This window comes from Pristis pectinata, chromosome 4, assembly GCF_009764475.1.
Source record: "Pristis pectinata isolate sPriPec2 chromosome 4, sPriPec2.1.pri, whole genome shotgun sequence".
Taxonomy (NCBI): domain Eukaryota; kingdom Metazoa; phylum Chordata; class Chondrichthyes; order Rhinopristiformes; family Pristidae; genus Pristis; species Pristis pectinata.
In genome coordinates, this window is record NC_067408.1 from 74,301,037 (window position 1) to 74,326,827 (window position 25,791).

At 40.6% G+C, this 25,791-nt stretch overlaps 1 protein-coding gene across 2 annotated transcripts in view; it reads left to right on the forward strand.

Annotated features, from left to right (window-relative positions):
* The window catches only part of cnksr2a (connector enhancer of kinase suppressor of Ras 2a), a 371,916-nt gene that overhangs the window by 310,140 nt on the left and 35,985 nt on the right, over positions 1-25,791 (forward strand). For both annotated transcript variants that reach the window (XM_052013677.1, XM_052013679.1), the window contains exons 19-21: positions 5,778-5,848; positions 8,476-8,576; positions 9,913-10,423. In XM_052013677.1, coding sequence (XP_051869637.1) covers positions 5,778-5,848; positions 8,476-8,576; positions 9,913-10,423 — 683 coding nt within the window. The remainder of the gene's footprint in view (positions 1-5,777; positions 5,849-8,475; positions 8,577-9,912; positions 10,424-25,791) is intronic.

Below are 25,791 nucleotides of genomic sequence, written 5' to 3' on the forward strand. Positions count from 1 at the left end.
TTTGAAGTATGAACCTAAACATTAAGTCTCAGCTAACTACCTGAAGCTACACGTAATCATCTTGAAATTTAACTTCCAAATATACAATCATTTTTATTTTATGTCCATACATGCAAGACTTTTCAGTTTGAGACATTGACAGCAATCAGCAGGAATCCGTCTCTTCTATTCTATCCCCATATGTTGATGGATGCTGGAGCCAAATGGAAAGGTTCTACTGCTGCCCTGCCTGAGCTTTGTAAAATCAAAACAGGTCAGTGGTCTGTCCTGGGACTCCTTTTCTCTGTAATAAAAATAGAAAATGCTGGCAACGCTCAGCAGGTCAGACAGCACCTATGGATAGAGAAACAGTAAATATTTCAGATCTGGGACCCTTCATCAAAACTGAGAAGAGAGAAAACAAGTTAGTTTTAGGTAGCAGAAAAGGTGGAGGACAGATGAGTGGAATGAAGGGAATATTTCTGATAAGGTGAATCCAGATGATTTACTGTGGCAGTTAAGTAGCATTTAAGGTCAGATTGAGTTTCTTTGCCACTGTAATGTGCTACTAATGGTAAGGCTGTGGGACATGCCCAGCAGATCAGAAAATACAGGAAAAAAGAGAAAAAAAAAACTAAACAAAACATGAAGAAGGCAGAAATGGTCGGTCCTGATACAGACAGAAAGAAAGAGTTACCTAAAGTAGAAGAATTCAATATTAAGTCCTGCAGGCTTGTCAGAACAAAGGGTCTCAGACCTGAAATGTTAACACTGTATCTCTTTCCACATACACTGCCTGACTTACTGAGTGTGTCCAACATTTTTTTAATTTTATTCCCTTAATGTGGATTTAGGAATTTATGTCAGTAATTTGCTTTATGAGAGTTTCGTAAAGAGAGATTAAAATTGGCAGAAAACCTTGCAGCATCCTACGGTGAGTCTTGTACTGATGTAATTTCTTGCAGAGGGGTGCAGTATTGTGGCATCGTATACCTGTGTTCAGGCTGCCCATGTTGTAGCTGCAGGGCAAAACAAAAGACAAAAAGGTGAATATGTATGCAAACAGTGAGCAAAGCTGTGTGGCCCGAATGAGAGCTTCTCCTCTCCAGGGGTGAGTGTTGAAGGGTAATGCTTAGTTATTGACCACAGCATCAGGTGTGATTTGTTCTTTTCCGAGCCAAGCAGCAGTGGAAGGGAAAGAAAAATGGACTTTATTTTGCATGACATTGAAAGTGAGAAGAGCAAATCAAGCAAGTATATGACAGGTTATCTTAAAAAGACAGTTAACAGGGACTGTTGCTGGGAAGCAGAAACAAAGTACTTACATTCATCAGTGTTAGGAGAGTGCCAAAGCAGTTATGTGGTGATATAGATTCTATAATATACCCATCGCTTATCTTCCCAGGGGTACATTAGGATTCTAATAAAGAAGAATAAATTCAGTCAACCAATCCATGGGATAATATATTAAAAATAAAACTGCCTCACACTTGACATAAAATAGCTGGATTTAATTTCCAAGAAGAGTCCCATAGTCACAAATCTCAAAGCATTTCCATAAACTAAGGTAACAGTTACTGATATTAAAATGACAGATGAGAGACTACTGTAAAACTATAATTCATCAATGAACTCAGCTGGTAGTTTCAAGCCTTGGGATTGAATTGCAGCATCTGACCTCATCTGCAAAAATGTTATTTCATGCAATATTGTTAATGAGAGCATTTCAAAATGACAGTTTGCTGTACAAGCCCTTTGCAATAATGAACGTCTGAAATGCTACGGGAGATTTAATGAGCTATCACTCGTTTATTGTCTTGATTTGACTGAGCCGACTAGGTCCTCGGATGAAAATCAAAAACAACTGCAAATGCTGTAAATATGAAATAAAACCAGAAAATTCTGGAAACACTCAGCAGGTTAGCATCTGTGGAAAGAACAACAAGAGTTAGTGCTTCAGGTCAAAGGCTTCTGAAACATAACTCGGTTTCTCTTTCCTTGGGTCCTCGGGTATTAGGCCCAGAGCTGTGAGATTTTCCCTCTAAATTGTACAGTCTGTCTCCATCTTCAAAACCACCTCTCTGACCAGACGCTTGGTCACTACTTTCCTTTCTTTGACTTAACGGCATTTTGGGTCTGATTATATTGCTATGAAGCATCTGCTATGTTAAAGACACATTGGAAAAAGTACATTATTGATACTGAGTCATCATTCAGGGAGACTCAAACAATTCAAAATGGGTGGATCTGGGTTGCATGAGATGCTAAGATATATAAAAAAAACTTGAAGTGAAGCTCAACTTGCTTTGAACCTGCCCATGTCTAGTTTTAATGGCTGAGGTGGTGTGGTGTTGGGAGGGAGTATGAGGTGGTGCAACTACCCTTTTCTGAATGCAGGCCATGCATTAAAACAAGCTAATAAGGTCACATGCCACAGACTTGCATCTCCCTTCCCCTTTTCAAGCTGGCTAGCTTGAGGGAAGCGAGGACTTTCACACAGAAGAGATAAATGCTTTTCCAGAACTGCCTGTTGATTGCCAGGAGCATTTCACCCACTGACCCCTGACGAAAGTCAGCTTTCCTCTCCTTGCAACTGGATCTCAACTCCCAGTGATAGCAACTCCACTGTCACCGTACAATCACTGACCCCCTCCATGCAATCACCAGCCCTTTCTTCAAAATACCACCCCTGCCCTTCAATTACCCCCAATCCTCCAAACTATGCTGCAATCACCATCTCACTCAGAATGTAACCAGAAATAGCAAGAATATCCCCATACCAGAACAGCACCCTCTTCTGAGGAAAGGCCTGTCAATCAAGTTGGCCTCTGGGCAAAGAGCCTATATAAAAAACACACACATATTTTATGGGTGTCACTAAGACAGGATCTAGTTTGTTATGATGCCCTCCCCCTCCCATAGTGAAATAGCTGCCAACATTTGCAATTTATACTCGCATAACATTTGACAAGATATTTTGGAGGTGCTAATGTTTGTGGAACTGTGCCTGTGACACATCATCACCTGCTAGAGAAGAGATGTAAGAAAGTGCCTGACCAATGATACTGTAACAGAGAAGGAAAGTTCAACTTGCACATCAAGTATGGCCACATCTGATTCTGTCTGACTGCCATTTTACACAGCATGCAGCCAAATTAATGTAAAAAAAGAATTTAGGAAAAATTCCTTTAGTATCAACAATTCATTCCCTTTTTTTATTTGTGGGCCGGGAAACTTAGACAAGCTCATCATGTTATGCATAGAGACACACAGAAGTAACATTTCTGATCAGTAAACCAAGGTTATATAGAAATGGGATTGATTTAGCTGGGGAAGAAAGCCCATTCTTAGTAAACAGGAACAAAGCAACTTAATTTTCCATTTTCAGTCCTGAGTCAAAGCTCATTAGTTTGCTTCCAGGTAACTAAGGAAGTTATTTGAGCATGACCATCTTGGTTCCAGGTTAATTGGTGTATAAAGCTCCTATTATCCTCCTTAGCTAACTAGAAATGAACTAACTAGCTTGGACTCAAGACTTCAAATGGAAAATTGAGCTACTTTGTTTCTGTTTACTCTTAAGAATAAGCTTTCTTACCCAGCCAAATCAATTCCATTTCTCTACAACATTGGTTTACTGATCTGAGATGTTACTTTTTTGTCTATATGCATAAAATAATGTCCAGGTTGTGGTAATGTTTATTCACACTTCGCACCAAAATATATCACATAGAATTTGGGATTATCCCTTTTAACTTTAGTATTAAGTCAGCAGACACCCAAGGGGAATGGAATAAATATCAGTTTATACCTTTCCTCCAAGAGCTTTGCTGAAAATAGAATTCAAACAAAAATCCTTCCTTAGGGATTGCAATGAGAGATTTGTGAGAAGAGACAATGATGATTGATAAATATTTTTCAACAAAATGTGCTTTGTTTCTTCTCTACGTGGTAAACAAAAGACATGCCGTGCAGTACATTCGAGGAATGGCGATTACTGCTTCCCAGATTTTATCTTTCTTTTTGAAGATCAATAACTAACTTCACTTTCTGCATTAGATAAACATGACTCTATTTAGTTACTTCATTGGTCAGCATAGCTGTGAACATGAATCTAAGTGCAATAGTTTATTGACCTATCACGTGTGTTTGTTTCGTGGTTATGATAATTATAGGAATGAAAGTGGATGGTACTTAAACCAACATTTAACCAAACAAAAGTCCCTGATAAATCCAACTGTTTATCATGATAGTTGACAAATAAGTTAATGTTGATTTCATAATGGATTGTTTTTTCATTTGTATGCATTTGTAATCTTTCTTTTGCCTTCCTTTAGCTGAAGTATTTGTCTTCGATATTGATTACTGTAGGTAGGTGAGAGGGAGGAGGGGAATCTTAGAGGAATTTTGGGAAGTAGGCTTCTCTGCATGCTGTGCAGTATTAACCTGCCTTCTGTCAATGGGAACTGAACTGGAGGAGGCCATAGCCACTGGAGCTGGTAAGGAGACTCAGTTGCCAATGTGGGGGTGATATGTGTTGCGATGAGTGCAATCCTAGGGGAATGTTTATTCACAAAGGGGAGGCCTGATGACAAGAAAAGGAAGATAACACTAGGGGCCCTGGGAGAAAGATTCTTCACCCTGACTGTAAAGACGTTAACCTTCTCCCTGAAGTTGCCTTTATTTAACAGGCTTCCCAAGTACTGATAAACACAGCCAAACAGGGGTAACCCTGAAGTGCATATTAATCTGTGTCATGCAGCCTTATTATAAATTTTAACTGGCAACCCAGTTCCTAGGAGAAGGTCGGCCTCTGCCTGTTCTGTCTCTGTAGCTGGATTGAGATTGTTTTGAGTTTTTCAGTCTTTACATTTCACCCACTAAACCCAACCCAACTCTGCATCTTGCTTTCTTCCTTTCTATTTGATATACTGTATGTCCAGGTACATTATGTGCAGTCCTATCATCAGCAGTGGTGTTTTAAAGTAATCACAGTAATATTGGTAATGTCTGGATGAAAGTGTAAAAACTGGAAATGTCCATTGGACTTTGGGCACCAGAGACTGACCATGCATTTTCTGCAGAACAGTTTTCCAAGCTAACCTGTAACTATTGTTTGCACATATTGCAGAGGATCTAGAAAGTGGTACACATGTGAGCATCTCCCATACATGGCTGCTGTGGCACACTTGGGCTGCAAGATCCAAGACATAAAATAAATCAGATAATTCCAGAGAAATATAAGTGTTGGGAAGTGTCATGGTGACTTGGAACTGTGACCAATTCTGTAATATAATGCAATACAAAATTGAGGAAACCAAAGAATGTCTGGTGGACAGGATGCAAATTCCCTAGGGTACACCTCAATGATAACAGTGAAGGAAATCAAAGGAAATGGGCTCATGTGGGAAAGTGGCATTGAGGCAAAAGTTCAGTAATGCCATAGGCACAAGGGGCTGAATGGCCAACTTCTGCTTTTCCTTATATAGATATAGAATGACAAATGTTTACTGCAGTTATTGCAAACTATATTGGTTTATCCCAAGCAATTGACCAATAAAAGGACCTAAGTGTGTGTGTTTGACAAATGCAATGTTTTTAAAAGCCACTAGGTATATGATTGCAACCAGCAGTGCTGTTGATTATTTCGTTTTGTAAGTATATCTTGAAGTCGAAGTGGAGAAAAGCCAAACTACTTCTTTCTTGTCTCATCTTTGTTTTTTAACGTACCACTTCCAAAGTTCCAGCATCTTCAAAGGGTTCATTAGTCACATGACCACTGCCTTTTTCCTTATTAACAGGTGGCTAAGCAGACTTGGCTTAGCTACAGTGGGATATGCAGAAAAAGAACAACGACTCAGACAAGATCAAGGTACAGTAACCAATATAACCATGTGCAGTAATTGTATAACAGATATGAGTATATTTTTCAGCTGCCATTTTTCTATGTGATGTTGCAATCATAAGTTTAACTGTTCACCATTACCCTTGCACTCTGTTGACCTTTGCTGTCTCTCTGTCCATCAACTAATTGATTTTAAAATTCCCATCCATGTTTTCCTATCCTCCATTGGAATGTAACCTTCTCCAGCCATACAGGACTCCATTTTCTGCATATTCCCAGTTTTCATCAATCCACCTTTTGTAATTGTGCATTCAGTAGCCTAAGCTGTTCGCTCTGGAATTCTCTCCCTGAATCTTCTTGCCTTTCTCTCTTCTGAAACACTTTATGAAACTGACCTCACCAGGCAATCTTTTGATCATCTATTCTAATTTACCCTAATGTGGTTTGGTGCTAAATCTGATTATCAAATGTTTCTGTGAAGCATGTTGAGTTATTTTACCACGTTAAGAGTGCTCTATAAATGCAACTTGGCATCATTGTTGGTAATTGGTTTCCGGTATTACGCTCCACACAATTATACCTTCAACCAATTGAGAATAAAGCCGAGTGGAACATGTGGTGTCCAGTCCAATTCAAGATTATTGCTAGATGGTTTAGATTAAAATTACTCTTTTCCAAAATTATTCCCAACGCTTCATACGCTATGAGGAAGAGAAAAAGGTAACAATTTCTATCAAATGGCTATGAAACATTTTCTTTGCACAGGTTAGATAAAATTTAATTGAAGTAGTACAATAGATTGTGCTGTTTTATGCTCTTTACAATTCATGAAAACTCGACACAGTGCACTAAGCTTTTTAAGAAGAATTGATTGTCTGCATTTGTCTCGATGTGCACATTAAAAAATGAACTGATTTGCATTCAAAACTATCACTGTATCAAGTTTGTTGCTGTGATTTGATTTAGCAATAAAAGACAGTCGATTTGAATGCTTAAATTTACGTAGTGTGGTGAGAATTCATTCTTTCTGCCTGCCAGTTTTGTTTTAAAGGATGATGTAACAACAGCGCATGGAACAGTACTCTAGGCAGAAAAGCATAAAAATAGGGCTCCTATAGTCAATTCATTTCTTATTGACGTTAGTTTACAGGCATATTGGCATCAGCCAACGTGAGGCGAATTTAAAAACAGCATTGTTTTGCCACACATAATTTACCTTCCTGTGTGCTTCTGTACAGTTGAAGTTTTGTTTCTGATGTGCAATTACAAGCCTAATGTTGAAAGGGGTGAGCTTTGTAAGCAGGGAAGTGGGTCAGAACTTCAGAGAGCAAACCCAGCTGTCCACATTTTGCCTTTTCACAGAATTAAGCTTTTTTTTTAACTGGATTCCTGCAACTGATTGACAGGCATGGCTTCCAGTCGGGAAGAGAGCTCCCGAACTAGGTTGGGATTGGAGTGTAGATGGGGGACAGGACAGCATCCATTCCTTGATAGAAGGAAAGTGGAGGTGGATTTTAACCCTGTACTCCAGGGGTCATTGTATAGCATGGGGAGAGGATGCTGCCTGCTGTGGAGTTTGGAGGGGAGCATTCCTGCTCCTTCTGGCCCACAAGCAGTGCTGATGAGCACCCACTTTTTTTCCTGAATGCAGCCTTGCCTCCCTTCAGCTGCCGGGTCTCCTGAACCTTGGGAAACTCAACCATCCAGGGGTAATCACAGAAAGCAGCAAAACAGCAGCAGAAGTTAGTGCTGCTGCCTCATAGTGCCAGTGACCCAGGTTTCATCCTTGTGTACAGTCTGAGTGGAGTTTGCACCTTTTCCCTGTGATAACATGGGTTTCCCCCAGGTGCTTGCCTTCCACATCCCAAAGATGTGCTAGTAGGCTAATTGGCTGCTCTAAATTACCCCTAGTAGAGATAAGTGACAAAAATTCAAAGAGGAGTTGATGGTCATGTGAGACCCGAGGGGGAAAGGGACAGATGGCAGCTTGCATGAACCTAAAGGGATGAATGGCCTTCTGTATCTTATAAGTAAGTTAAGATAAAGCAAGTTAAATCTGAAATCGCCACTCTTATTAGAATATTTAATAAGACATACTGCTTCCTGGCTCCATTATATTTTGGAGTAGGATGTTTAAGGTTAGATTTTAGATAGTTTTGAACATGTCATCTGTCAATTGTCATGGGTTTTAAATGACTAAGATATTATTCACGCCAAGATGGTAGATGAAGAAAAACTTGTTTTACTCATTGAATGGTTAGGGTCTGAAATATACATCCAGCAACAGTGTTGCAGGTTAAAAGCAAAAAGAATCAAAGGGGAATTGATGGGCTGGTGTGTGTAAGTTGCAGGGATGCAGGTAAATAGAGAAGGAATGAGAGTAATGAGATTGCTCCCTGGAATCCAGCATGGATCTAGTGGGCTGAATGGTCTCCCTCTGTGTTATTATAAATTGGGGTTTGTATGTATATAGTCAGCAAAACCAAAATGGCAAATACTGGATTGATTGGATTCCATGGAAATATGTCTAAGATATTTGAGCTTTGATATAACAAACTGCATTAGCAAATGTGAAATGTATGGGAAATTGTAAATCTCACTGCATGATGTTTAATGAGCACAAGTAATTAGCAACTAGCTTTTTGTTGTGATAGATTATTGGAGTGAAAGTGAACAAGATGATGCAGACACACCATCAACACCCAAGCAAGAGAGTCCACCACCTCCTTATGACACCTACCCTCGACCGCCTTCAGTGAGTCTTTTTTATTATAGGTTGATGTTGAAGAACAAACAATAAAGTCTGTTGCTTCTGCAGATTTACTGGTTGATATCAGTCAATTGCAAGCCTCTGTGCTCACACCAGAAACATCAAAGAAACATAATCCATCAGTAAGAACAGGAACTATGAATGGTATAAGTTTGGACAGATGTTAATTTATAATTTTTTCCTTCTGTACAGTAGTTCACTGAAAATAAGTAAGGTTCAGTTAACAATTGGCAAATGGATTTAAGTGGACTGTGTACATTTAGTAAATAAAATGGATCAAACAGTTGTAAATGCAGTATATTTTGGTATATCAAAACCAGGATGCTTACTTCAAAGCCATTATTTTAGAATTCTTAATCATTCTTGTCCCTCATGTGCTCATGGATCCAGAAAATATCCTTTCTTTTTAAACTGACTATGTTTGTAAACTTTAGACTTATGCATCTTGTCAAAGAAATAAATCACCAATATTACTAGAATACAGAAACAAATTGTTGGAGGAACTCAGTGGGTCAGGCAGCATCTGTGGAAGCAGGGGGACATTAGGACACTATGATACATGTACTGACACATCAAGAATAACTTTACTGCTGCAATACTTTTCAATGTCCTTATAAGTTTAGTTTTTAATGCACTTAAATACTTTAGCTCATTTTGATCCCTTTTTCAATTGTCTCCATTTTTAATTGCATTTTTATCCTTTAAGGGAAGGAAATTGTATTCAGTCATGAGCATCAATGTGAATGTGAGTGTAGGTTGCAGTTAGACTCACCTTTTGATATTCTATTGACATCAGTGGAGCGGATGTGTAGGGGTAATATAACCATCAGCCAATACTCGTGTAGTCATTTAATGTTCATGACCAAAGAAAAATTTCTTTCCCGTAGTCCAAATGTTTTACTCAGTGAAAATAATTAAAAATTGCTTTTCTTATATTTCCCAAAGTCCATATTATAGACAAGAGTAATATCTTCTAGTTTTGTAAAGCACAAGAAACACTTGGTTATATGACATAAAATCACATCCAATTTATTTATGTGAGAAAGTCGACTACAAAGTCTTGCTCCTCTCAACTTGTAATCTTCATTCTGCTGTGGGTCTAAATTTCAAGTCTAATTCTAATTTTGAAGAATTGCACAAGTGAACTCCTCCAAGCACCCAACAAGGGGAATAAAACTCATCACTGAATTAGGATGTGATGACAATCTTTGTTGATAAGCGGAAAAAGTGATTGTGAAATGCAGCCTTATTTTTTAATAATTTGTAATATGTAAATCAAAATCAATTTTTATATTTACGCATTGATCATTATCATTTTAAGGTGAACTGTGCTAGTCCATATCTTGAACCTAAACATAACAGACTGTCCTCAACGGAGACCTCTCATTCACATTCGTCCCATGAGGAATTCCGGCCAGAACCTTCAGGAGGTACAGAATCACCTGCTCGTAAACCAGGGGCTTGGGAACGCCGCTCATGGCAGGATCTAATAGAGACTCCACTGACCAGCTCAGGGCTGCACTATCTCCAGACTCTTCCTCTTGAGGATTCTGTGTTTTGTGAAGCAGGCTTACCAACACCAGAACATCGGAGACAGTCAACTCTACCAGCACAGCGGTGCCAGATCCAGGATCACTATGGACCTTTCCCATTAGCAGAGGGCGAGCGCTGGCCAGGGATCAATGTTGGAGGGGGTAAACCACGCAGTTTCACACTACCTCGAGATGGTGGATTCAGTCATTCCTGTCAGAGCTCGTCAATCTGTCTCCCTGGAGCTCAGGCTGAATTGGTTCAGAAGCAAGAAATCGAAGAGGAAAAGCAAGAGGATAAAGGTAAGAGCCATACATCATCTTCAACAGTTCAACTTAAAAAATGCACTTCTTTCAATTTCAATGAGGCATCCATTTTAACACTTAAAGGATTTTAAATGATATACATTTCTTCTGAAGTTGACCGGTTAATGCAACTGATTTGGGATTAAATTCAGTCCTCAGGCAGCAAAGAACCTGGTAGATTAAAGTTGAAATTGCTTTGGATTTAGCAGCAAAACCACAGACAGTGGATTATTTCCTCCATATACTCAAATGTAAACACCTTCTTAGTAAGAGGTTTACAGTTTAGTTGCTCATAGTCCAGAAAGAAGGTGTGCATTTTCTGTGGCATTCTGTTTGGGTGCTGATGGCTAATGTGGGGGAAACCAGATAGCAAGTCCAGAAAAATAGTTACATCAAAATCTGGAAGATAAACTTAATATTTTTAAACAGAGCCACAATCGATGCAAAACTAATGCTCAAATTTATGTCAGTTAAAGTTACCACTTAAAGTTTTGCATGTATCATTGTATAATCCAAGAAGTAACAATTTCTTTGATTAGACTCCACTTGGTGAGACTTGTGGGGAAATAAGATATTGTTATGTGTGCATTACGTCATTGCCTTGTGTATGCCTCCATCAGTATGATCACATTGGCAAAGCTGGTAAATGTAAAGGATACTTGAACCTGCTAGTTCCATATAGGCATATTTTCACTGTGGACACACAAACATTAAGCCTCTGTTGCTTGTGAGGGTGAAGTAAAGAGTATACTGTCCAGGAATGAAACATGATTTCCACAAGTGAAGTTGACTCTGGCTCTTTTGAGTTCCAGGTGTAGAGTTATTAACTCTGCCTCAATTATGGCCATATTTTTATGTTTAAAGAACAATTTGCATTCCATTGGAAATGTTGAGAAAATGCAAGGAAATTTGGAGGCACTGAATGCTTTGTTGAACCAAGTGTATGACACATTTGGAAACATTCGGAATTTCCTTGTGAATTCCAGTAAGATCAGTGAAAACAGTGTAATTATTCTCTGTCCAGGGTTTATGCTCAGTTCAATCAGCATGGTGTACCGCCCATCCCATTCCCTTCACCTCCACCTTCCACCACATCAATATTCCCAATGATTCAGCTTTAGTGTATCCATATCCAGCTACCAAGTTATTCATGGAGGTAACTTCCTATTTGTCAAATTCACCCTTTCTCCTTGAGAAGCACACCTCAGTTACTTTAAATCAAGAATGCAAGTTGTTAACATGTAATGCTCAGTTGTCCCTATGTTTACAGATTAAAAATGAATTTAGTACATTAACATTATCAGACGTTTCAATGTAATAGCAGCAAAGCTATCAGCACTCAGCATGATTGCAGGATAAATCCTCAGGTGCCGTGCAGAGGTTGTTGCCAGAGCTACCCTGCTCCTCCACATGATTTGACATTGGACTCAGCACTGAAATCACTCCAATGGCACGAACTTGCAGTGCAAGCCCACTTGCTCCACACTAAGAAGGGCTAAAGCAGTCAGGACTCGTACATTTAGGAATAAGTTCATTTTAAATGGTCTAATAAGTGATAAATAATGCTCAACAATCTCTCAGTTTTTGGGTTCTCATTCACTTAAAGAGCAACTAATGTTGCAAAAATTAAAATAATTTTAAACTGTTTTTAACTTTTATTTGATTCCTTTAGCTTGCTCCCTTAATCCCATTTGTATTTCCCAATCTTTATTTCCCTTTATGTATACAGTTTAAATGTGTTGTACTTACTGCTGTATACCTTATGGTTTGGGCTCTGTATGGATCCATGTGGACTTTTCACTCTGATTAGTTGAAGACCCTCACCATTCTTCGTCCTGCACACAGACACCACAGGTTCGCTGGAGATGATGTCTTGCAAAATAAGACAGTGTATCATAGCATTGTCTGTGTCATAATCTGTGTCACTAAAGAAGAGCCACTGGGTTTTATTGGAGTGGTTGTGTTTTAGAAACTGACTAATCTGATACTCTTTTTTGAAGGGTAACAAGGCAGTTGGGGTGAACTGTAGAACCCCTGTATTAACGACTGAATTCTCAATAAGCTAATTAATTTATCATAACTAAACATGGCAATTATTCTGTCAATATCATCATAGTCAGCAAGTATTAATGTGAATTCAGATTGAAAAGATTAACCAATTTTCATAACCTTTTGAGAAAATATCACTCCCAGTAGACTGTGGAAGCCTGAACCATGTTGTGTATATAGACTTCTGGAAAGCATTTGAAAAGCTTCATGCAAAATAGGTATTAGTTCAACCCAAAGGTGTGTACACTCATGGTACGCTTTGGGGAAGATTAAGTCATTGGATGAAGGGTTTAAAAGAATGAATCGTTAAATGAGTTGCATTAAAGTTGGGAAAATACTAAGTAAAGTGCCAGAGTGATCAGTGTTAGGAAACTATTGTTTCTAATTTACGTCAATGACTTGGAATTTAAAAAAAAACATGAAACCAAATTAGGAATAAAACACAGAAATGTGAAAACTTGCCAATGGACAAAATATTGTTGGGAAATGTGAGGCATTTGTTACTTACTACAACAATAATAACTTCATTTGCATAGCACTTTAATGTAGTAAATTGTCCCAAGGAACTATACTATCAAAATATCATATGACAACATTAGGAGGCAATCAAAAGCTTGTTCAAAAACTTAAGAGCTTTCATAAAGGAAGAGGGAGAGAGATGGAGAGGTTGAGCAACTGAGGGCACAGCTGACACTGGTTGGGCAGTAATAATTGGGGTTCTACCAGAGACCAGACTTGGAGGATTTTAGATCTCTTGGAGCACTTTAGGGATAGAGCAGGTAACAGAGCAAGAGAGGGCTGAGGGCATGCAGAGGTTGGAAAATAAAGGTGAGAATTTTAGAACAGAACCGTTACTGGGCCTGTAGCCCATGTAGATTAATGATCAAAGGGATGATCGGCAAATGGGAGAAAGTTCAAGGTAGGACAGAAGCAGGGCGGTTATTGGTGAGCACAATTCTATAGTGAGGTCAAGTTGGGAGGCCAACTATCACAGCATTAGAATAGTTCAGTCTTGAGATTAAAAAGGTTGCATAAAAGTAAGAAAAATGGGCAGCAACGTTTCTCCATGACTGGTGTTGAACTGGCAAAGGATGAAGCTGAAAGACCCCTCTGACTATTGGACAATTAGTGACATATGAGGTTAATGCATTACAGCAACTAACAAGCCCACTGAAAACAGCAGAATGCAAATCAGAGGAAGTAATAATTAAACAACATATTGTGGGAAGCATAAACCTTAAATATTGTGTCAAATTCTGAGTACTGAGATGTAAGGGCTGTCTGCAACCACTGGAGGCAATAGCTAGGTGAGACAATACTCAAGCAATTTGTGGTCTGAGCTATGGGAAAGGGTTGGAGAACATCTGTCTGTTCAAACTTGAAAGCATACATCAATGGTTTCTTGGGGTACATAATAGGTAAATCTGGAAAATCAGTTTAGATCAAAATTGCAAGAATAGAACAAGGAGATTTGGACTTCAAATTAGTGAAGGGCAAATTTAGGACTGATAAGAGTACATTATGGAATTGACCTCTTGAATAGTGAAGGCAAAAGTCCTGGAATCATTTAACAAACAGTGAGATGTTCTCAATATTCTTGCAAATGCAGAAGCCTTTAAATCTGTCTTCTGCATTACCTCAAACCTTCGCAAGCACAACAAAATTATCTCAAATGTTCATTCAATTTTATCTTTGTGTTTTTTGAGAAGTTGGCAGAATTGTATATTGTCACAGAAATACAGTGTTTTTATGTAGTGACTGATTATCATAAATATTGAATTTTTAGAGCTGTATAATTTTAAATTTGTAGAAACTGGCAGGCTTCAGTGTATAATCTCTACCCTGCACATAGTTCCTTCACTAATTCATTCCATTGTGAGGTACTGCATTCCTAATTTTAGCTGTTGTGTTCCATCCGCCACAAACTCAAAAATGTGCTGTGGGAGCTGTCAGCTAGTTACAAGGAGAATGATGGAAGAACCAACTGCTTAATAATATTTTTATTGTAACTTTTTTAAAGAGGGGATTTAGTAAAATTGTTTAGAAAGATGCTGAATTTTTTTACATTTTGTTTGGCAGGCCGTTTGCAATTATTTGATCTTTTTATAGAGCTTATTTGAATCTGACAGCATTTCATTTCCACATTCATGGTGTATACAGTCCTGTTAGCCATGAAGTATTTGGAGGAGAATTTATTCATTTCATTGTTTCATTGGAACATCAGATGTTTTGGAATAGTCCTATGATTGACAACGTATTAATTCAACTAAAAGAAATGCTTCATCAAATTTTGCTCAAGCCTACAATGTGAATTTTCTGAATTCATACTGATTAGTGTACATTTTTTTCATTCAATCAGTAACAGATTGGCCTAGATTTTTCTGTTAAAGTTAACTTCTGGTTTATTTCTACTAGTTGTTGCTACAATTCCACACATATTTGACACTTTCTAAAGCTCTTTCCAAATCTGAAGTGATGTGGCAGGTCCTGCAGAGTTTGTCTCCATTTCAATTCTATGGCACAAACAAATTGTCCTGGATATGGAAACACAAGAGATGCTGGAATCTGGAGCGAAAAAAAAACAAACTGCTGAAAGAACTCAGCAGGTCAAGCAACATCTGTGGGGGCAAAGAGATTGTCCACATTTCAGGTCGAGACCCTGCATCAGGACTGAGAGTGTAGTGAGAAGGTAGCCAGTACAGGCAGTCCCCAGCTTATGACAGGGTTCCATCGCTAAGAACTGTTCATAACCCGAACTGTTCGTAAGTTGGAAATAAACAAAAACACTTTGTAGGCACGGAAAGAACTGCTGCCAGCCGACCTCACTGACTCCATGCTCCCAGCCCTGCTCAGATCAACCCAGACCCCAGTTGTTCCAGCTGGAAGGAGGGAGGGGGAGAGAAGGCATGTGGAAATATCCCATTCCCACCCAGCAGAAGATGCCTGCAGCCCCGCAGCAGCTGGCAAATCCATCCCGCTGGTCTCCCAAAAGCTCGCACGTATGTATGGGCTGTCCATAAGTCAAGAAGTGAGAGGGAAGGGTGAGACAGAGGCAGGTGGGTGATATTTTCGGGTATTTCAGGTATCTCACACCCCCTGTGTTCCTTTCCCACTCCCAACAGTCCACCTGGGTTCTCACTCTCTCTTTATCCAACCTTTCCATCCCTACCCCCTCATTACCTCATAACTAGATTCATCAACCCCTCCCCCACCTGGTGCCATCGGCCCATCACCCATCCACCTGGGTTTCTTCTACCTTGGTTTACCTTTCCTATCCCTTCCCCCTCCCCCCACCTGGTTCCATTTGCCTATCATCACCCCCTCATCTGGTTTCACCTATCATCTACCAGCCTCCATTTCACCTCTCCCTCTCACCTCTATATACTGACTATCTTGCCTCCACACACTTAGACCTGAAACATTAACCATCCCTTTGCCTCCACAAATGCTACGTAACTTCTCCCAGCAGTTTGTTTCTTGCTCCTAGGTATGGTGTCTCAGTAAGTCTTCCTCTCGGAATAGAACATGGGAGTGAGAACAGAGTTTTTGCAAAGCAGAAGATAGTGCTGGAAAAGAGAGGGACAAGAATAGGATATGGGAAGAGAGCTTTCTGCTGGAACCCATATACAGTATGTACAGTGTGTTCCGGGAGAAATTCACCTGCCGATACCTCAGCAATGACCTGTGTTTGTGTTGTCTTCATTTAGAACATTGTCACTAAAGTATGCAAGTCCGCAGCCACAGTTACAACCTCAGAGTGGTGCAAGGACCACATTGCCAAGGAAAATGTGGCTATGAACTTTTATGTGTCTGGCTCCTTTCAGACTGGGAGGCACTTGGGAAAGAGAAGGGGAAAACCAAGGAGAAGATCGGAAGGGTTAGGAAAATAGGTCCAAACAAAGGGGCAGGAATGTATTGGTATTGGTTTATTATTGTCACTTCTACCGAGGTACAGTGAAAAACTTGTCTTGCATGCCGTTCATACAGATCAATTCATCACACAGTGCATTGAGGTAGTACAGAGAGCACCGAGGTAGTACAGGGTAAAAATAATAACAGAATACAGAGTAAAGTGTCACAGCTACAGGGAAGTGCATTGCAGGTAGACAATAAGGTGCAAGGTCAAATAAGTCCATCTCATTGTATAAGGGAACCATTCAATAGTCTTATCATCCTGGGGTAGAAGCTGTCCTTGTGCCTGGTGGTATGTGCCCTCAGGCTCCTGTATCTTCTGCCTGATGGGAGAGGAGAGAAGAGAGAACGACCCGAGTAGATGTGGTCTTTGATCATGCTGGCTGCTTCACCAAGGCAGCAAGAGGTATAGACAGAGTCCATAGAGGGGAGGCTAGTTTCCGTGATGTGCTGGGCTGTGTCCACAACTCTCTGCAGTTTCTTACGGTCCTGGGCAGAGCAGTTGCCATACCAAGCCATGATGCATCCAGATAGGATGCTTACTATGGTGCATCGATAAAAATTGGTGAGTGTCGAAGGGGACATGCCAAGTTTCTTTAGCCTCCTGAGGAAGTAGAGACGCTGGTTAGCTTTCCTGGTCATGGTGTCTACGTGGTTGGACCAGGACAGGCTATTGGTGATGTTTACTCCTAGGAACTTGAAGCTCTCAACCCTCTCGACCTCAGCACTGTTGATGTAGACAGGTGCATGTACACTGCCCCCCTTCCTGAATGTGGGCCAGTGCCTACCTCTGGATCCAGCAGTCCTCACTTTGCTTTAACCAGCAGGTTTCCTGGTGCATGGGAAATCCAGCCATTCGAATTACACTCAGAATGATTGATTCTGAAGCAAGCATGCTCCTTTTAATGTTAAAATAACCATTCCCCATTGGGCACACAATTAGCTGTCCACCCCTTACCCCATCTCCACTAAGACCAGATGTGGGTGGGTGGGAGGCTGGATTTCAGATTGTTTCCATTTCTCTTCTGCTACATGATCCATACCCACCCATTTTAGGGAGCTGAAATTCTCACATCCTTCCCGCGCCCCACAGCTCCAATCCCTTTAATGTTACCCTATCTCCTCGAATTGGTGCAACCTATTACTGCAGCTGCACATGAAGAGACGGGGAATACTTTTTTTTGTTCTGGGAAAATCAGTCAGCATCGATTTCCAAAATTAATCTATTTCTCGGCCAATCTCTTATTTCCTGTTCAAACAATTATTTCAGTCCCTAATGCACTTACAGTAGAGGGTTTCTCACTTGATGCTTCTGTCTCCCGCCTTATTCAACATGCTGGCAATAGATAAGAGGTTTTTCATTACATTTTAAAATATAATCTCTACTGGACTCATTTGTCTCAAAATGTTAATGTTCTAACGTGCATTTCTAGGGCACGGGCATTTTGCACTTTGCACCATCAGCTGCACACTTCAGATGATTTTTTTTGCAGTGTAACCTGCTGTAACTGACAGCAGCATGGTAAGGGCAAAGGAACATTCGGGGCCACGGTGGACGCTGATACCAATCGAGTATCCCACCAATGGATGAGATTTAAGGATTGAGAAAGAAGTACAAAAGGAGGAGTTAAATCAAGTCACCCAGAGTTTTATGGATCTTTGGAATCCTGTACCCAAGAAGGCTGTGGAGGGTCAGTCACTGAGTATATTTGAGGCAGAGACTTTTTGGTAAGGAATTGGTACAAGAAAGTAGTGGTGAAGTAAAAGACCAGCCATGATCTGATTGAATAGCACAGCACAAGGGGCCAAGTGGCCTCTTCCTCCTCCGGTTAATTAAACCCAAAGGGGAAACAGAGGGAAGGATTTGATTAAGAGAGAAAAAAATGAGAAAAAAGGAAAAATTTAGGGAAAGAAATTATTATTTAAAATTTGACATTTTCAAAATCTCAAAAGACCAATTTATGGCCTGAAAGTGTAAAACTCGACTGTGTCATGGTCTTTTTAGAACAGAAAGATTGGCATTGGAAGAAAGAATATAATTTCTCTGAAAGGGTGATTATTCTTTGAATCATGGGATTTAACTTTCTATGATGAGTTTAATGAGCAATTAATATGAAAATTCAAAACGATTATAAGTAATGTAGAAACTAACAATGAGAATACCATCTGTGTAAAGCAAATGGCACATTGATTATCAGGTTGTGGTGATCCTCAACTCACACCATATCTCTTCGTTCCCTCACTGGCTGAAATGCACATTATAACACACGTTGTGATGCTGCTGTTAGTTTTCCTCCAATCAACCTGGTTTTTCCATAATTCCTCCCCTTTTATCACCTGGAGCAGATGTCTTTCACCAGGGTATGATTCCATGATCACCTGTGGCCCTGTTCCAGCCCTTCAACTACGTGCTCACCCAGACTCGCTTCCACAGCTACGTGGCCTTCCTGGGCACTTGTCTCCGCTGTCGTCTTGTGCCACACGGCTTCCAGCTCCGTTTCCAGGCCTCCCAGTTTGGCCCCAGCAAGGATCCCACGTACCTGCGTTCCATTAACCGCTACTCCCTCCACTTCTCCCCTGCTGCTCACCTGTGGCCCACTTTACTTAGCCCTGAGTTCTGATAGGCGCAATTAACTTAGAGATATAACAGCTGGGTGTCTGTATTCTTGTACAGCATCCAGCTTTATATTCTTCTTCTCACTGAAGTAATAGACCTGTCCATTGGTGGGAACAGTAGCATCAATTTACTCAGTGGATCATGGTATCAGGATTGGCAATTGGAAAGATTCTTAAAGCCATTCACAGGAACATACCATTTACTAAGGTGCATAGTTTCATGCTATTTGATGTTTACTCAGCTAAAATCAGTGATCTACCTGTGACAGATGCATCTGTGCATGATAGCATTGGTAGAAATGACCAGTGCACAGTCCTTGTGGATGCAACCTCATATATTCACACTGAGGAGACCCTTCCTTATGCTGTCTGGCATTACCATTGAAATAAATGGGATAGACTCAAAATAGATCTGCAGATGACAACTGGGCATCCATAACGCACTATGGACCATCAACAGCAGCAGAAATGTACTCCACTATAATTTGTAATCTGCTGGCCTACAGTGGTCACCCCTGGTTCAATGAGGAAAACAGAAGGACATGCAGGACTAACAACAAGTGAACCTAACAATAAGTAGCCAACTAGTGAAGCTGCCACACAGGACTACATGCATGCTAAACACCAAAATACAGTGTGCAACGGACAGAGCCAATTGATCTAACAAGCAACAGATCAGAACAAAGCTCTGCAGACCTGCCATATCCAATTGGGAATGGTGCTAGACAATTAAGCAACTAGAGGGATGTGGAGAATCCAAGAATATCCCCATCCTTAACGATGGCAGGACCCATCATGTGAATGCTATACCTAAGGCTGAAGCATCTGATGCTTGTTTGGTAAGAAGTACTGCATGGACCCAAACCTAGAGCTTTCCTGATCTGTGCAATTCAGAGGAATCACAATTCCATCAAGAGAACCACCCACCACCTCCCCAATATTAAGGGTCACAGACCCGAAATGTTAACTGTTTCTCTTTCTACAGATGCTGCCTGAACTGCTGAGTTTTTCCAGCGTTTTCTGTTTTTTGTCCCCAGTATTCAGTTATTTACACTTGACTCCCAGTACACATCACCAGGCTTTCAAAATAGCTGTCCACCTTGGGAAACTAAAAATATCACTCAACATTTTTCACATATCAATGATGCATGAGGCTGCATATTTTAAAATTCTATTCCCATGTCGTATTGTTATTTTAAAGGATACAAATAATTTGCTTGTATATCTGAAAAAGATGCTGGTCTTCTTGGGATATATAACCATTGTACAACATGATTACTGGTAGATATCTCGGCTATTAGTCCTTGTTCTCACTTGTTGATGCATTAAGCAATTTTAAGGTGAAGGGAGAGATACAGAAGTATCTAGTATATAGTTCTCTGTCATGCTCTCATAAGTTAAACTTACATAGGCAAGAAGGATAATACATTCATGTTGTTTGCTTATGGGCATAAACTTATTGAAAGAATAGCGAAGTGCAAATTTACATCATTCCAGAGTTGGTGTTATTCTAAAATAGGAGTGGAAGCATCTGCAGTGATTTAAGATAGATTCAAAGTACTATAGTCTCAAACAGCATCTATACAAATCATTATTATAGCTCTGTTCTTAATTTGCCCTGAAGAACATTAATTGAAATTAAAATACTGATTGCCATTAATGGAAATACAATTGTCCTGTTAAGGCACATTTAGGTGTAATTCTTCAAGAGATGTTGCAGCGAATGTTTCATGCTCTTGGATTGTGTAGAGAGCAAAATTGATCAAGTCTGCTCATCCTTCCCTTTAATGAGTGCAAAATTGACAAGGATCCACACAGTCTCGCTGCCAAAAAAGGCTTTGATTAATGCTTTGTTTACTTCCCCAGAGTAGATGTTGCAGTGGTACAATAAGGGGAGTGGTTATAATGGTGAGCGATGGAAATTGGAATGGGAGGATCTCCTAACTTATCAATCAAATCAGAAGCCAGTGAAATGGGGGCAGCTGATGTAGCAATTCTTGATGCGGTACCTTAGAGGAAGTGAATGATAGGAAAATAAATTACAGATGGTTTTATCACTAGAAGTACAGAACTAACAGCAAAAAGCTTAAGAACATTTTATATAATCACAGAAACATACAGCACAGAGGTAGCTTCTTTTAACCCACCTCGTCCATGTTGACTTTGATGCCTATCTATACTAATCCCATTTTCCCGCATGAGGCCCATATTCTTTCTATGCCTTTCCTCGCCAGGTACCTGTTCAACTGCCTTTTAAACTGTAATCTGCCTCTTACCACCTGCTTCAGCAGCTTGTTCCATATAACCATCATCCTCTGTGGAAAACTTGCCCCTCAGATCTCCTTTAAATTTCTCATCTTAAACTTGTGCCCTCTAGTTCTAGATTCCCCTCCCCTAGGAAAAAGAGTATGCCTATCAATCCTATCTATGCCACTTATAATTTCATAAACCTCTATAAGGTCACCCCTCAGCCAGTTCCAGTTAGAATAAACGTATTCTGTCCAATCTCTCCTGATAACTACTGCCCTCCATTCCAGGCAACATCCTGCTACCACATCCTTCCTGCAGAGAGGCAACCAGAACTGTACACAATGCTCTAACTGTGGTATAACAAGACATTCCAACTCTTATACTCAATGTCTCAACTTATGAAAGGAAGCATGTTAAATGCCTTTTTCACTACCCTATCCACCTTTCAGGAAGCTATGGACTTGCACCCCAAGGTCTATCTGTACATCAATGCTCCTAAGGTCTCTACCATTTACTCCATATGCCATACCAGAATTTGACCTCCCAGAGTGCATTACCTCACACCTGTCTGGATTAAATTCCATCTGCCACCACTCCACCCAACTTTCCAGCTGATCTATATCCCTCTGTATTCTTGGTCAACTGCCTTTACTATCTATGACTCCACCAATTTCCGTGTTATTTGCAAACTTACTTGTCAGACCACCTACATTTTCATCCAAGTCATTTATATATATTACAAATAACAAATATCCCAGCACCCATTTCTGCAGTACACCACTGGTTACAGATCTCCAGATGGAAAAATACCCATCCACCACTACCCTCTGCCTCCGATCACTAAGCCAATTTTGCATCGAGTTTGCCAACACATCTAGGAGCCCATGAGCCTTAACTTCTGGACCAGCTTACCATGGAGGACCTTGTCAAAAGCCTTACTAAAGCCCATGTAAACCTTGTCCACCACTCTGCCTTTGTCAATTTTCTTAGTTACCTCCTCAAAAAACTCAAATCAGATTTATAAGACATGACCTACCCTAAACAAAACCATGCTGCCTCTTCCTAGTTAGTCCATTCCAAGTGAGCATAAACCCTGACCCTTAGAATCTTCTCCAACATCTTCTCTACCACTGATGTAAGGCTCACCAGCCTGTAGTTTCCAGATTTATCCCAACTGCCCAATATGCCATCTTCCAGTCTTCTGGTACCTCACCCATCGCTAACAAAGGTGCAAAGATCTCTGTCAAAGCCCCATCAACCTCTTCCCTTGCTGAGATTGATCCTGTGAGGCCCTGGGGATTTTTCTACCTTAACATTCTCCAATATTTCTAGCACTTCCTGCTTCCTGATACAGATATGCTCCAGAATATCAGTGTACCCCTCCCTTAACTCTCCAACCTCTACGTCCTTCTCCCTGGTGAATACCGATAAGAAGTATTCATTTAGGATTTTGCTCACAGCACACGGAGAATGCATCCAAGAGGCTGTAAAGTTGATTTCCCTACTTTAAACTGAAATAATTTTGCACTGTGGTTTTACTGTTCTCAGCCTGTTACATTTTAATGTTATAATTAGGGAGGGCCAAAACAGAGCTTAAAGTTCTCCCCCTCATTCTCATGCACCCCCTCCAAATATCCTTCCATATTCCCAACATTTGCAGTCACTTTTTTTAAACCATTAACATGCGGTATTGATTGTCAGATGATATATTAAAGAGCTACCTGTTTGTTTCTCTAGTGTAATGGAGAGCAGCAATAGTGGTGTAGACTGATATAAGTAACAAAGGATACTGATCCCTGCTGTGAATAATCTGAGGATAAGCAGGGCAACATAACAAATAGGATGATAGAATGATTGTATGATGTTTGACCATAAGCTATTTCTACAGATTGATTCTGGAATTAAACCAGAATATTCTCTGAAAATTGCTTCTCATGTGTACCTGCAACTCAATTTTGCTCCTCCTCTTCCCAGATCTTCTATTTTATACGGGGAATAGAGTTATATATAAACATACAAATTCAGAGCATGTGTAGGTCACACGGCTCCTCAAACCTGTTCTGCCATTCAATAGAATCATAGCCGATCTGATTGTACCCTTAACTCTGCATCTACCTGCAGTAAGTTTTACCATAACCACTGGGTTGAAATGGAAGACTGAGTGGAGCAACTTGCACCCAAGTCGACCTTGCAAAGTCCTCTTTCCGAGTGTCTGGGGACTGCTGTCTAAATTGAGAGAACTGTCCCAAAAGATTGGTCAAGCAACATCCTAATGCACTCAGCCTCACAGAATCATGCCATACAGATAACTTGGGTGCTCCATCACAATCCCTGAGTACATTGGCAGGATGGACCCACCAGAGACGGCAGCACAGTGATATCCAGAAAGGAGGGAGTTGTCTTGGGAGCCTCGCAGCATTGACTCTAGACCATAGGAGCTTTCATTGCATCAGATCAAACATGCAAGGAAGACATCTCCTGGTTAACAGCTACCATCCTCCCTCCACTGATGAATTGGTTCTCCTCCATTAAGAAGAACCACTGATAGTAGAAAGGGCACAGAATGTGCTCTGGGTGGGTGACTTCAGTATTCATTACCAAATGTGGCTTTGTAGCACCACACCTGGCTCAGCCGAGCTGCCAGATGGCTCCACGGTAGTTAGTGACTTAACCAATACAAGGGGAAGAATCTACTTGACCTCATGCTCACCAGCCGCCCTATGGGAATCCATCTGTCAATGGTAGTATTGGTAGATTTGACCACTACGTAGGCTAAGGTGGCATCTTCAATGTTTTGTGCAACATTACAATCATATTAAATAGATTGCCTCAGAACTTACCTGGCAGCTTAAAACTGATGGCAGGGCCCAGCATGTCAGTGCTTAAGACTAGGCCACCAGAGGTGCCAAGTGATAATATTCCTTGGGATCTGCCTGAGATCAACACCATCACAGAAGCCTGTATTTAGCTTATTCAATTCACTCCATACAATATCAAGGAATGATTGAGAGCAAGGTCTGTGGAATTAGACTGCATCCTGGTCATAGGACCTGAATAGACTGGAGAAAAGTGCCCCGCGAATCCATGTTGCTTACGCAAGCAGCCATCAGTGTCCAGGCCTACAACCAGGCTCACTCTGGCAGGAAGTTGCCAGGGAGGTCTCTTTAAGGACACAAGTGCAGTCCATGGATGCCTACACTTTGGGCATGGGTAGCACTGCTGGAAAATGCCATGTCTGCCCCTGCCCTGCCTGCATCTATGGGCCAAAGAAAAAAGCAGATGAAGTCTCCACTCCTTGAGCATAGAACTTGGTCATTTTCCTAATGCAACAGTGAGCAGCAAACTGTAACATGTGGCAGAGATCAGCGGCAGCAGTCCAGGCACATGTGCTAGGCTGCATTTGAGGACAGAATACTGTCTGGGTGTTGGGTCTTTAACTTGCACAGATTCAAGGGAAGTAGGATTAGTTAGATCTGGTTGTTCTGAGAGCAAACATGCACTATCGTTGTTTTCAGACCAGTGAGGATGGAAATCACACTGGAAACAGATACATTTTATGCCATAAAAAAGGTGTTAAGGCAAATTACAATCCCGGAAATCTCAGAAATGATGCAATTTACTCCAAGTTAAACCAATTCTCAACTGCACAGTTGACATCTTCCACCTGAATCTGTTTCTCTTTGCACAGATGGTGCCTGACCCGCTAAGTGTTCCCAGTACTTTTTGTTTTTATTGTTTTTTTTGTTGGTGTTGTATGAAGCAATTTCTAGACCTGTGTTTCTTTACAAGGGAAGGAAAACTCAAGGATTTTGCAAACCATGCTGGAAAGCACAGGAGTATGTGTGTAAATGGAGACCAGAGCAAACTCAGTCGCCTGGTGGATGCGCTGGTTGTCATCTTACAAAATTGCATAGATTTTAGAACAGTTCCCCCAAACTGGAAGGTAGCAAAAATAACTTCACCATCCAGAAAGGAAGGAGAGAGAAAGTAGAGAACCACAGATACTGTTGCCTGACACCAGTAGCAGAGAAAGGACTAGATTCTATTATTAAGAAAGAGGTCGTAGGGCAATTGGAAAATAGTGATAGGATTGGGCAGAGTCAACACGGATTTATGAAAGGACAATCATGTTTGACAAATTTATTAAAGTTGGGGTTTTGGAGATTGTAATGAGCAGAAAAGGTGGAACGAGTGAATGTAGTGTATATTTACTTCCTGAATGGTTTTAATGAGGTTATAGAGTCATGGAGTTATACAGCACGGAAACAGGCCCTTTGGCCCAACTCATCAATGCCGAACAAAATGTCCATCTGAGCTGGTCCCACTTGCCTGCATTTGGCCCATATCCCTCTAAACCTTTTCTAACTATGCACCTGTCCAAATATCTTTTAAACATTGTACCCACCTCTACTAGTTCCTCTGGCAGCTTGTTCTATATGCCCACCGCTCTCTGTGTGAAAAAGTTGCCTCTCAAGTCTCTTTTAAAACTTTCCCTCTCGCCTTAAATCAATGTCCTCTAGCTTTAGACTCTCCTACCC